The sequence below is a fragment of the Hyla sarda genome, chromosome 3 (genome assembly GCF_029499605.1).
Source record: "Hyla sarda isolate aHylSar1 chromosome 3, aHylSar1.hap1, whole genome shotgun sequence".
In the NCBI taxonomy this organism is placed as follows: domain Eukaryota; kingdom Metazoa; phylum Chordata; class Amphibia; order Anura; family Hylidae; genus Hyla; species Hyla sarda.
The window spans coordinates 388,657,618-388,670,563 of NC_079191.1; the positions used below are offsets into that span (position 1 = coordinate 388,657,618).

The window sequence follows — 12,946 nt, forward strand, 5'->3', positions numbered from 1 at the left end:
TGTTGAGGGAGTTGTGGCTAATGGATGACTGTGATTGGTGTAAAGGAAGAGGCGGGATGCTGTTTTGCCTGACAGGGGACGGAGTTGCTGCTGACGACTAACGGCGATTGGTCTGAGGGAGGAAGCAGGACGCTGTTTCCCATGACGCGGGATGGAGTTACGGCTGACGACTGACGATGTCCTAAGCCGTAACTCGCTACAGCCATATGGTATATTACAATGTAGTTCTATTCACTCGAATCCTGAGTATAAGCTGTTAATATAATTCTGGATAGCCCTTTTTTTTTTTAACAAAAAGTGGGCAAGTAGCAAATTACTAAAAGGTTTAGGAGGTTTAATAGTTACTTACCTTGAACATGTTGCAAATGCAGTTGTAAAAGGAGTTATCAATCCTAACAGGAATGTGAAGGGGTTCTTGCGTGTAAAAGCAAAATAAATAAGTGGAAGGACGATTCCTCCGTGAATAATATGACCCAAAATTGATGCCATGATGTACTTCCCAAGACTGGTTACCAAAAGCACAAGGTTTCCCATTTCAACAATCTTGCTTCCAACAAGAAACATAATTCCAATAGGGACATACCTTAAAAGAACAATACAATGTGGGTCAGTGCATTATAACGTTGGCAATACAGCAAGAATTGACACACATTCATAAAATACCATAACATGTAGGGGGTTGGATTATCCTATTTTATACTTAAGTTTTATAAAGTGAAAGATTCATTGATATTTCATTATCTATAGATATCTAAGACAGAATGAGCAATGATTATTGATCACTTGGATAGACTTTATGTACCCAGACTTTAAAGTATCTAGCTGGTATAAAATAACATTTCATCTTAAGCACCTCAAATGAAAGGAGTTTTTTTTATCAAAAAGTTTATAACTGAAGGGTATATCAGGTAAGAGTTTTGCAAATACGTGTTATTTCCCCACTTGCCTGCATTTACTATTATGTCCTCTCTTGTGTCCTGCTCATTGCCTAGGTTACAGACCCCCACTTTGCTCTCTGCAGTATAGGGTCAGGTGGGCGGGATTGTGCATCAGCTAGCACATGCTCCAGGCACTGTAAATTAGCCCTGGAGCTGTCTGGGAGACATTCAGAGCAAGCATAATGCACACATGACACCCATGTTCAAGCCAGCAGCATTGGCACCATGAAAGTGCTGCTGGTCTGAACTTTTATCCAAATAAGAAGATTCCCTCACCTGCCTGAAAGCCAGCAGGGAGTGACACTCAAATAAACAAAATGAATGGGAAAACCCCTATAATAATTTTGGACTTATTCAACCACCACAACCTCCCACAACTAGTTGGGATGGAGAGTAGCTACTTAGAACATCTCTCAATTTGAAGGAACCAGCATGTCCTGCATTGCATGGACAGCTGACTGATTTGGGGAATCTGCAGGGGAATTGAACACTTGGAGCTAATCACTGGGGGTGGAGCGAGCCAGACAACCTGTGATAAGCTTATTTTGGGTGGTGTCCTTCTATTTAGTGGGGAGTTTAAAATTAGAAAGACTTTTAAATATTTAGAATTACATTTAGCTCTTCTCCTCCATATCACAAGACTTACAGGCCAACCAGAGGGTTTAACAGATATAGCTGCCACTTCATTGATCTGCATGACTAAAAAACATACAATTACTGCTGGGACATAAGGGCATAAGAGTACTTTAAAAAATATTTGGTCCCTATAGCTACTGTTGCATGTTATAATGGTTGACTTGATGAACTTACCACATAATCCATGAAACAATAACCATAGTGGCCTCATTGAATGCATTGAAAAATCTTATCAGCTCTTCCCCTTCTGGACCCAATTTTTTCAGAGCTACTCCCAATATTAGTGCAAAGAGGACAAGTCCCAGAATGTTCATTCCTTCAACCTCCATCCCAACAGGAACCTAAAACCAACAAAACAGTTATTTTTATATTGACAGCATTAAAGAGGTAATCTAGTCATATACATTTTTGGTATAGCCATAGGATAGATGCAGTATCTACCTCTGGGACTCTCCCCTATCGGAAGTAAGGGGTCTGCATTGATTACCTGCATTGATCACAGCTGTCACGCCCCCTCCCATAGGCTTTCATTGAGGGGGTGGAGCGTGACATCACATTGCTCCGGCCCCGTGATCGACAGTAATCAGACCCGGAGCGAACACGCTCCGGGGTGTGATTTTAACAGGGTGCGGCATGCAAGATCATGGGGGTCCCCAGCGGTGGGACCCCCGTGATCAGGCAACTTATCCCCTATCCTTTGGATAGGGGATAAGATGTCTAAGCGCCGGAGTACCCCTTTAAGGAAATTAAATTCTTAAGAAATTGCAAGTAATTAAGAAGTTTGGACAGTCACCAGAAAAACAAATTATCCTGTGCGGTAATCTGTTCTGCAACTTCCTTGAACTCTTCTGCTATTGTAAATATGAGAATGAATATCTAATCTTTAATGATGGAAAAACAAGGACATCTTGGAACACTATCAAATGCATGTTAATTCCTGATTTCCTGTAACACGACAGACACTGGCTCATTAGAGGAGGATCTAATGAGACATTTGTGATGTCGGTCTGTGCTTCTAAGTAGACTTTAGTATGCAGATAGAAGGAGACCACTGGGATCAGGAGGTGAATTAAGGGGCACATGAGTTCTTATATATTTTACTGTAAGATGATTGATATCTACATTTTGTTCTGTAATATGATACATTAGAATAATTACAAATAATAAAGGGATTGCATTGATTAAAATTTCTATACTAAGTATCATCCAGGAAAAATATTGATTCATTTAATCAACATGTTCATTTCAGGAGGGTGTAATTATACAATTCATGAGCACTTCTATTTATTATAGGAGTTATCCACCCAGAACACCATGATGGTGGGTCGCGTACTGGGGGTCAGGTGGAGATCAGCTCCCCCACGGCATATAACTGTGGCAACAAGGCTTTTCACCTGCAATAAGTGTTGCAGTGGAAATTTACTAGTTACTACTCTGGCCCAGTACAGAAATGGCCCTGCTGTACACTGTTGGTCCTATCAGGTGGACTCAGTCCCAGTCCCCTGGCCTCCAGACTCCTCAGGACTCTCATCTTACCTTCTGGGATATAAAGAGTTAGGGTACGTTCACACATACTGTATCCTGCGTAGATTTGATGCGCAGGATTTATAACTGCAGATTAGAAGCTGAGCTCAGTCATTTAGTTTACATTGAAATCTGCAGCAGAAAATCCTGCGCATCAAACCCTGTGCATCAAATCTGCGTATGTGTGAATGTACCCTAAATGTATTATATTCATGTTAATGTGCCTCTAAGTGTTGCTACTAAGTCTGTGTAACCAAGGAAGGTGCCAGTGACCTGGTGACTTGTAGGTGACCTATTGGAGTCCTCCAAATTGCTCCCTTATATATCCATGGAGGAGCTAGCCTAATCAGTCGAGGAGTAGAGTCTTAATGCATGCTGAGGTACAGTCAAGTCAAGACCTGAGAGTGTCTGGTGTCCTGAGGGAGACCAAGTCCTAACCACGTAGCCACGCTTCCATCATCAGTAAACCCCCTTCAGGTGAACGTCAAAGCCTGGTAAGCAAATAGAGGGGAGAAGTCTAGTCAGCATAGTCAAGTCTGTAAAGTCTAAAGTCAGTGTGGGACTGCATAATTGAGTCCAAGTCCACTACAAGTCCCAGCGAGCCCGCAAGTCTCCAAAAGTTACTGGTCATCTCCTTGGGCCTAAACTGAGCTGTACAGACTATAACATCTGTCGGCCTCAGTAAAGCTGCCCTTGTTCCGTAACCTTGCATCGGAGTGATTATTTGCCCCGCGCCTGGTCCAGGAACCAGCGACCATACCTCGGGTGGTGTATAGGATAACCATGCCCTGGCGCCACGATTACCAAGGGTTAATAACATCTGCTTTAAGGGTAATAACATGTGCCCTTCATCACACCCCTCACCACAGGTGTTTACTTAATGCATGGACATTTTGGCCCATATTTATCAACAGGAGACAAAAACTGTGCGGTTTTGCCCATATCAACCAAGCTCTTGTAAAATAAAAGCTGAGCAGTGATTGGTTGCTGTGTGGAAAACTGGACCATTTGTGTCTCAGACAGACTGAATGTGAGTCCATCAAAGTGACTCTGTTATTAGTTCTCCCCTCTTGTCTATAGAGAGGTCCCAAGCAGGGGTGTTCACTCTATGGGGCATATTGATAGGGGTTGTCCAGTTAGGCAAACTTCTTCAAGTATTCCCTCAATATTTTTTGCAAAGTGACTCCAAGATAAGATATATATGACTTCATGTATGGAGGATAGGATTTTTCTTTTATGCCAACATAAACTTTCCATAAGATTTGTGGCTTTCTTAGTGCAATACACTAAAGAATAAAATGCACTAAATAAGCTACAGACACTTACCCGCTCAATAGTGATGTTTCCATTGGTCGTGTTCCTTGTGTACGTCACATACTCGGTTGCATACTGGAAATAATAAAATAAAGATCCTTTAGAAAAGCACAGAACAGAACAGTTGTGTGGCAGAATACATTCCCGGCACATGATGGCCCAGATTTACTATTTCCGGCTTTTACAACACAATTTTACTGCACATTTTTGTGTGCCAAAATGTTACCAAATTGCAACACTTTACAAAAAGAAACCAAACAACCCTACAAAGTGGGCTTGTTTATGGGTTTATTTGAAAACCCTACAGATTTATCATTACACTTACACAAATATGCAGTGTTTGTGTTTTTTTTTTCTTTCTTTTTTTTTTTAAATGTTAAAATGGTCAGAAAAATCCAAGAGCATTATGTAGGTTGGGGAAATTACTGTGGGCTTTTTATAATTATAATTTTTCTGTTAATGATTTGTTTAGATTTCCATTTCTATGTGGCAAAAAACAAGCCTAGGTGTTAAAGGGGTACTCCCCTGGAAAACATTTTTTTTAATCAACTGGTGCCAGAAAGTTAAACAGATTTCTAAATTACTTCTATTAAAAAATCTTTATCCTTCCAGTACTTATCAGCTGCTATATGCTTCACATGAAGTAATTTTCTTCTTGAATCTTCTTTCTGTCTGACCACAGTGCTCTCTGTTGACACCTCTGTCCATTTTAGGAACTGTCCAGAGCAGAAGAGGTTTGCTATGGGAATTTCTCCTACCCAGAGTAGGAGAAAATCCCCATAGCAAACCTCTTCTGCTCTGGACAGTTCCTAAAATGGACAGAGGTGTCAGCAGAGAGCACTGTGGTCAGGCAGAAAGGAAATTCAAAAAGAAAATAACTTTTGGTGGAGCATATATCACCTGATAAATACTGGAAGGATTAAGACTTTTAAACATAAGTAATTTGCACATCCTTTTAACTTTCTGGCACCAGTTGATTTAATTAATTTTTTTCCAGGGGAGTACCCTTTTAAAGGAAATCTGTCACCTGTGTTACCTGCACTAACCTGTCGGTACCGACAGGTAGGGCAGGTGACACTAATGACAACGGAACTTACCTTGTCCCTTTCCGTGCAGAGGATCTCCAGTAACCTTCTAAGTTCTGCCCGTGCCCCAAGCTGGGTGCCTGGAGCTGAAGCTATTGGAGGAGATTACCGGAGATCCCCTGCATGGAATGGGAAAATGTAATTACCGTTGTCATCAGTGTCACCTGCACTATATGTCGGTACCGACAGGTTAGTTCAGGTGACACTGGTGACAGATTTCCTTTAAAAGTCAGGTTATTATTCCAAAAAAGAATTTTGTTGTTGCCAGACATGTTACAAGTTGATTAAAAAATGAATAAACTGGGTGGTTGGGCAGCAAATCTTCCTGTGCAAAAAATCTGGAGGGATTTAATGGGGTATTCCTGCCAGACATCTTATCCCCTATCCAAACACCGGTGGGACACCACGCTCCCAGTGAAGCTTTCGGCATTCTGTGCCGTGCGCTGCTCCCGACACCTGATGTCACACCCACGCCCCCTTATGATGTCACGTCACGCCCCCTCCATTCATGTCTATAGAAGAGGGCATGCCTATCCCATAATTGGAGGGGGCGTGGCTGCGACATCACATCTTGGAAACAGCGCCCGGCACAAAATGCCGGGGGCTGCACCGAGATCGCGGGGTGTCCCAGCGGCAGGACCCCTGCGATCAGACATCTAATCCCCTATCCTTTAGATAGGGGATAAGATCTCAAAGGCCGAACTACCCCTTTAAGCTAAACCCCCCCACCAAAAAAACTGGCTTATGTGGATTATGGTCACTCGACAACGGTGCATGCCTTACCCAAAAAAATGGACTTGGCTTTAGTAAAAAGGCACGTAGCTTAAATGCACCAAAAATGGCCTCTTTTTAGCACACGTTTTTGGTGTGAAACTAAGCCCATTGATAGATGGTGCAAAAAGATGTGCCGGATTTTCAAAGAAAGTCAGTCACTGTCACATTCTTAGATTGTCTAGTCTAACTTTACAATGTCTAAGGATTAGCTTCCCCCAATATTTCACATGCATGCAGAAGAGTAGATAAAGATCAGTACAGGAGAATGGAAGTCTATATTGTCTGAGATTGGCAGGGGCCCTCAGCCTTGTATCAGCCAAGTGAACATATATAAGCAATAGCTTCCTTATGTGCCTCAACAGGATCTGCGAATTGTCCTGACATGTCTTGTTAAGTAAATACATGCTTTTCTAAAAACTAAAAATTCTAGGGCAGTTCTTAAAACTCTGTATTGTGAGACCTTCTGTGTTGACAAGGGAAATGGTGACAACCAGTTGTCAATTTATTAATGCATTTCCAGGAAGAATGACAGAGGGACAGCACAACATAGAGTTCTAAGAAAAGATGCTCCAGAATTTATAACCCATACAAAAATTACTGAAAAAAATCATGTAAGTAGAGATAATAGATCAATTTATATCTATTGATCTATAATAGACATCATGCACTTAGCAGAGTTGTGCACAAGGATCAAGTACAGAGGCACAAAGTCCTTGTGGCACCATACTACAGTGGTCCCTCAACATACGATGGTAATCCGTTCCAAATGAACCATCGTTTGTTGAAACCATCGTATGTTGAGGGATCTGTGCAATGTAAAGTATAGGACAGTGGTCCACAACCTGCGGACCTCCAGATGTTGCAAAACTACAACACCCAGCATGCCCGGACAGCCGTTGGCTGTCCGGGCATGCTGGGAGTTGTAGTTTTGCAACATCTGGAGGTCCGCAGGTTGAAGACCACTGGTATGGGAGGTTATACTCACGTGTCCCCGCCGCTCCGGACCGTCACCGCTGCCCTGGATGTCGCCTTCCATCGCTGTCGCCGCGTCCCTGGGGTGTCCTTGACGCTCCGGCAAGGCCTCTGCTTCCCCAGCATCCTCGCTCTGCGGCGCCGCCATCACGTCGCTACGCACGCCGCTCCTATTGGATGACGGGACGGCGTACGCAGCGACGTGATGGCGACGATGGAGAGCACCGATGATGCAGGGGATCCCGAAGAGGACGCGCCGGAGCCCCAAGGACAGGTAAGTGATCGTCAGCGGACCACACGGGGCACCATAAACGGCTATCCGGTGGCAGCTGAAGCAGTCAGCGCTGCCGGATAGCCGTTTATGCGATGGCCCCGACATACAAAAGCATCGTATGTTGATGCTGCCTTCAATATGCGATGGCCTCTGAGAGGCCATCGTATGTTGAAATTTTCGTATGTCGGGGCCATCATAGGTCGGGGGGGGGGGGGGGGGGGTCAACTGTACAGATCCATAGGTACTCCTTGTGCTGACAAATGGTGCCACCACATATCTTCATAGTCTCTGCATGCCATATAACAGCCCCATACTCTTGTATTATATATCAGTTATTTCCTCTTTTTCTTATATGAATTTTACTTCTTAGTGAAGAAACTTCCTGAAATGTCTAAATATTCAGGTCTTGGTGCAAACACACATAGTATCTGAGAAAAAGACAACCTCCTGATTATATTCTAAAGTCTAATATATTAAGGTTCACAGAAATGGATTATCCCGATATTAGATTAATGCATTTTAGCTGTATCCTGTTTTACAGCTACAGTATTTGTCTTACCGATCGGAAAGCTGCAGCCACAAGATTTGCAGGCATCAGGTTTCTGAAAATGAGAGAAGGAATACATTTTTACTATAGACCTGAAATGTAACCAAGACAAAGTTTTGTAAATCATCTTGATGAAATAATGGGATTGTTCAATTAATTTTTTATATGATTGTGGTGTCCTGGAGAGGAGTCACCTCTTGCTATTCTGAACACTATTCGGGTGGCTGTAGCTTTAAAGGTTCTTGCTCTGTTCTAAGTCTACTTCTTTAAGTGTATTACAATGCAAATATATTTTCTGTGTCTTTATATATTGTCTGCATGCACTGAGCCTGATTTAAGTGTAAGGAGTTAAAATTCTCTACCCAAAAGCTTATCTTCACTGTAAAAGTTCTGATAATATGTCACATGGGCTCTGTCCAGCTCCACCCCAATCCCCAGGGATAGAGGGGAAGAATCCTAAAGCACAAGTTTAGTTAGGGTGTGATCACGATTTTAACGTCTTACTTTTTCTCACAATTTTTTACCTTCAAATCATACAAAACTGTATGCCAAGTGGTATCCATTGACTTCCATTGAGTAATCATATCCAACACATGCATCAGTTTTGATCCGCATCCAATTTTGCAAGATTTTATGTCGGAGGTAAAATCATGGTTGACCACGATTTTTTGCCCAGATTCAATCAGATTGAAATAGTGTCCGATTTTTAGATTATTATGGTCTATGCAAATCCCATTGAATCGTGCAATTTCATCAGATTTATCACACACAATTTTTTTTACACAAGCGCAGGAGCCTCGAATGTAAAATCGGATGAAAAAGCTTTACATATGATTTTTGGATACGATTTACATCAGATGACAAACAATACGATTGTATACGCTTTCAGGGAATCAATTTTTGTCTGATTTTACTGTCTGTTAATCGGATGGTAAAATCGTCATGTGAACCAAGCCTTAGGCTCTGGCCTCTGGTCAGAGAGCACAGCTATCTTGCATTTCACTCACCTTTAGAGGGATATTGCCACCATCTTCAATATATCAGCAAAAGGCAACAAAGCTTCTACCTGTCTAGCGAGTCCCACTACAGGGGTTGGACAAATGCAAACTCAATGGGCCTTATTGCAAAGAATAGACTAGGTGCAACTAATCCTCCAGACCTGGCCTAGTCAAGCGACTTAAATATGTACTCCGGTGGAAAACAATTTTTTTCAAATCAACTGGTGCCAGAAAGTTATACCGATTTGTAAATTACTTCTAGTAAAAAAAATTCAATCCTTCCAGTACTTATCAGCTGCGGTATGCTCCAGTGGAAGTTGTATAGTTCTTTTCAGTCTGGCCACAGTGCTCTCTGCTGACACCTCTGTCCAGAGCATAAGAGATTTGCTATGGTGATTTGCTTCTACTCTGGACAGTTCCTGACATGGACAGAGGTGTCAGCAGAGAGCACTGTGGTCAGACAGAAAATAACTACACAACTTCCTCAGGAGCTTATAAGTACTAGAAAGATTAAGATTTTTTTAAATAGAAATAATTTACAAATCTGTTTAACTTTCTGGAGCCAGTTGATATAATAAACAATGTTTTCCAACGGAGTACCCCTTTAAGCCTAGGGATTCCTTTCTGGATGCACTCCAAGAAGCCTGTATTTCAGATTATCCCAGTGAGGGATGGAATCTTTGCACAGTTCACCATGGTACACCCCCACGTCAAGACCCCCAAAACTTGCTGAAATACATAAGACAGTCAAGTAAGTACCAATCTAGTGCAAAATCTTAGTCACAAGTCAAGTCTCAATTCCTCAATCAAAGTCTGATCTTAAAGTGCAGTGGAGAAAAAGCCAGGCTACACCAGAGGTAACACATAGTCTTACAAGGGAGTCAAATGAGTCTTACAAGAGAGATAAACAGTCTAAGTCTCAGGAGGACTACAATCCCATAATAACCTAATATCAGATCTACTAGTTACTCCAGGACTGTGACAAATTGCCAGTTACTTCTGAAACTACCAAGTGAACCTTTAAGTTCTCTGCTGAATTGCCCATAGCAACCATTTAGATCGCTTCTTTCATTTTTGAAAAGGCCTCTGAAAAATGAAAGAAGCGATCTGATTGGTTGCTAGAGGCAACTCAGCAACTTTTCCTCTGGACAGGTTTTGATAAATATCCCCCTGTATTCTTAAATCTGCATTTATTCCAAAATATTATTCACCTGTATTTCTACTGTATCAAAAGTAAAGGACAAGATGTTTTCAATAAACCCTGCTTTTGAGGTATTTTTTCCCAGGTCTTGTTACGGATTACACTCTAATTGAAGTAATGGTTTATGGAACTATACATCCCAACATAGGTTCCTTCCACGTGACACTACAACCCTCATCATCCACCATTTACTACAAACACAACTCTAATTTTAGCATCACAAACTTGACATTTGCACTACCAAAAGGTAAAGGCCAAGTATTCTATAATCCCCTGATCCTATCCATCACTCAATTCACATGATCATATCATGTTTATAGTTTTATTATGTTTATGCCACAACATTTTTTTTTGTTTTAGTTCATCCACCTGTATGGTTTCTGTGTGATTTATGACAGTTTACACTGCAATCCACATCTCCACCAGCTCAGAATGCACCAGTTTGGTTATAGAAATGATGTAGAGGCCCATGCCTCTATAAAAATCCAGCGTGCTCATGCGCTGGCAGGGGATTCTTTTAGATTAGCATACGAGACACTGGTCTTGAGAAATCCCCCCCCCCCATAATTTCTATTACCAAACTTTACAAACTATATATATATATATATATATATATATATATATATATATATATATATGTTCACTCATTTCTTTATTGTCACTTGACTAGAATTTATCGGGATTGTTAGGAATGAAAGTATAGAGAAGCAGTAAAAAAGGTTGGGGTGCTCTCTCGTGGGTGATGGGGGCGTGGTGGAGTTGTCAGGAACCACTGCACTCTGGGTGGTGTGATGTCCCGCTGAGGTTATCAATGGTGACAGCACCTCACCTGGCGAGTGTGAAGTGGAAGGTAGTAGTGGCAGTTGTGCTGCTCGAGACCCCCTGTCCGTAACCGCGAAGGGGTACGGAAATAATGAAACCAGGAAAAGGAGAGTAGAAAAAGCGGGGGTTCTAGACGAGCGCTACTGCTGGAATAAAAGGATTCAGAAAGCCAATAGAGCACAGGACACTTTATTGTGGTTTAGAACAATCGGACAACGCGTTTCGGCACCAGCATGTGCCTTCTTCAGGAACAAATTTTTCCCTAGTCTACAGGATAGATGATACATGATTTCTAGGGGTTCACTGTCTATGGGACTAATGGATTCGCCAAGTATGGCGCTCTGCTATCTCCATCAGTCAGATTCCTTTATTATATGATTGATGGGAGTCCCTGTGGGCTGACCCCTAGTGACATACGTGTATCACCTACTCTGTTCATAGGTGATAAATGTTATTCCTGAGCCAACCCTGTGCACTGAATGATATTTCACATATCCGCATATTTAGCTGTAAATTTTGCTGTGGATTTCAGTATTTGCATTGCAACTCAAGCCCCTCAGTATTAAATGATTTCTTACATTTTGTATCTCTGGATTTCCTCTTTTACTCACTTTTAGCTGATTTCTGACATTTGATAACCACAGGAATTGTGATCCTTATAGTAATATGTGGCTCTGTATTAACACAATAGCTACACTGGTAACATCTAAGGTTACGCAGTTTAGAAAGTTATTTGTTTACCGTGGAACATGTACTTTATATAAACTGGTAGGACTGTCAGTCAGTATGATCTAAATTATAAATTTAGACTTATCTTTATGTCTATTGATAACTCAAAATAAGTTATTAGGTATTTACAAATATCTCTTCTGAGAGAAAGTAGCTTGATCTGTATTATAATTATTATAAACAGTGATATATACAGTATATATGCAGATTATATTATTAATATGTTTTAAGCCCATAGGGCTGTGTTTGTGCGAGGGGGCGTAAGTATTTCCCGCGCCCTGCACTTCCAGGTGGTGGTTATAGGGATCAGATGAGGGGCTTGTGTATATAACTCCCCCTTCTCCTCTAGGTGGGGAGTATGTGATGTTTGTGGAATCTCTGCTTCCTGTGTCTGGTATTTGAATCTCCCACAAAAATCTTCAGAGCTGCTGCTCACGGTGCTGAGGCCTCGCTGATCATGAGTCTGGCTTGGGGGGTGCTTATAAGTTAATATAGGGCAGGTATAGTGCGGGCTGGCTCTGCCCGCAGCGGTAGTGGGGTCCAGGATCGGCAAGCAGAGGAGTTAAATTTGTGCTGGGGGTGGCGCGGCCTCAGCATCTCGCGCAGCCCGCTATCTGCCTCATGGCAGCATGTGGACTGACCACCACCCGCACAGCTACAATTGTCTGTGTTCTTGGGACAGGTTGCGGCAGCTACCCAGTTCTCGGCTAGGCCGCTCGTTAAGCGGTCCTGTCAGCTTGTCTGCTATCGTTATCCTACAGTATAGTACAATGCTCTGAGGAGGGTTGTTTAAATATAATGTTTGCTGTGTACAGTGTGGTGCAATGCTCTGCAGGGGGTCGTTTCAATATAGCATTTGCTGTGTGCAGTGTGCTGCGGTGCTCTGCGGGGGGTCTCGTTACAATATAACAGGTACTGTATAATAGTATAGGGCAGTGCTTTGCAGATGGTCTTGTTACAATATAATTTATATTATATACAGTATAGTGCAATACTCTGCAGATGGTCTCATTACAACATAACATAAACTTTATACAGTTAGTGCAATGCTCTGAAGATGGTCTAGTTTCTATATAACATATACTATAGGGTACAGTGCAATGCTCTGCAGAGGGTCGTTACAATATAGCAT

General features: G+C 42.0%; 1 protein-coding gene across 1 annotated transcript in view; it reads right to left on the reverse strand.

Moving 5' to 3' along the window:
- SLC1A4 (solute carrier family 1 member 4) overlaps positions 1-12,946 on the reverse strand; it is a 44,755-nt gene that overhangs the window by 12,516 nt on the left and 19,293 nt on the right. The window contains exons 2-5 of the mRNA XM_056567949.1: positions 8,077-8,119; positions 4,425-4,487; positions 1,749-1,915; positions 350-583 (exon numbers count right to left, since the gene is read on the reverse strand). Of these exons, the coding sequence (XP_056423924.1) occupies positions 350-583; positions 1,749-1,915; positions 4,425-4,487; positions 8,077-8,119 (507 nt within the window). The remainder of the gene's footprint in view (positions 1-349; positions 584-1,748; positions 1,916-4,424; positions 4,488-8,076; positions 8,120-12,946) is intronic.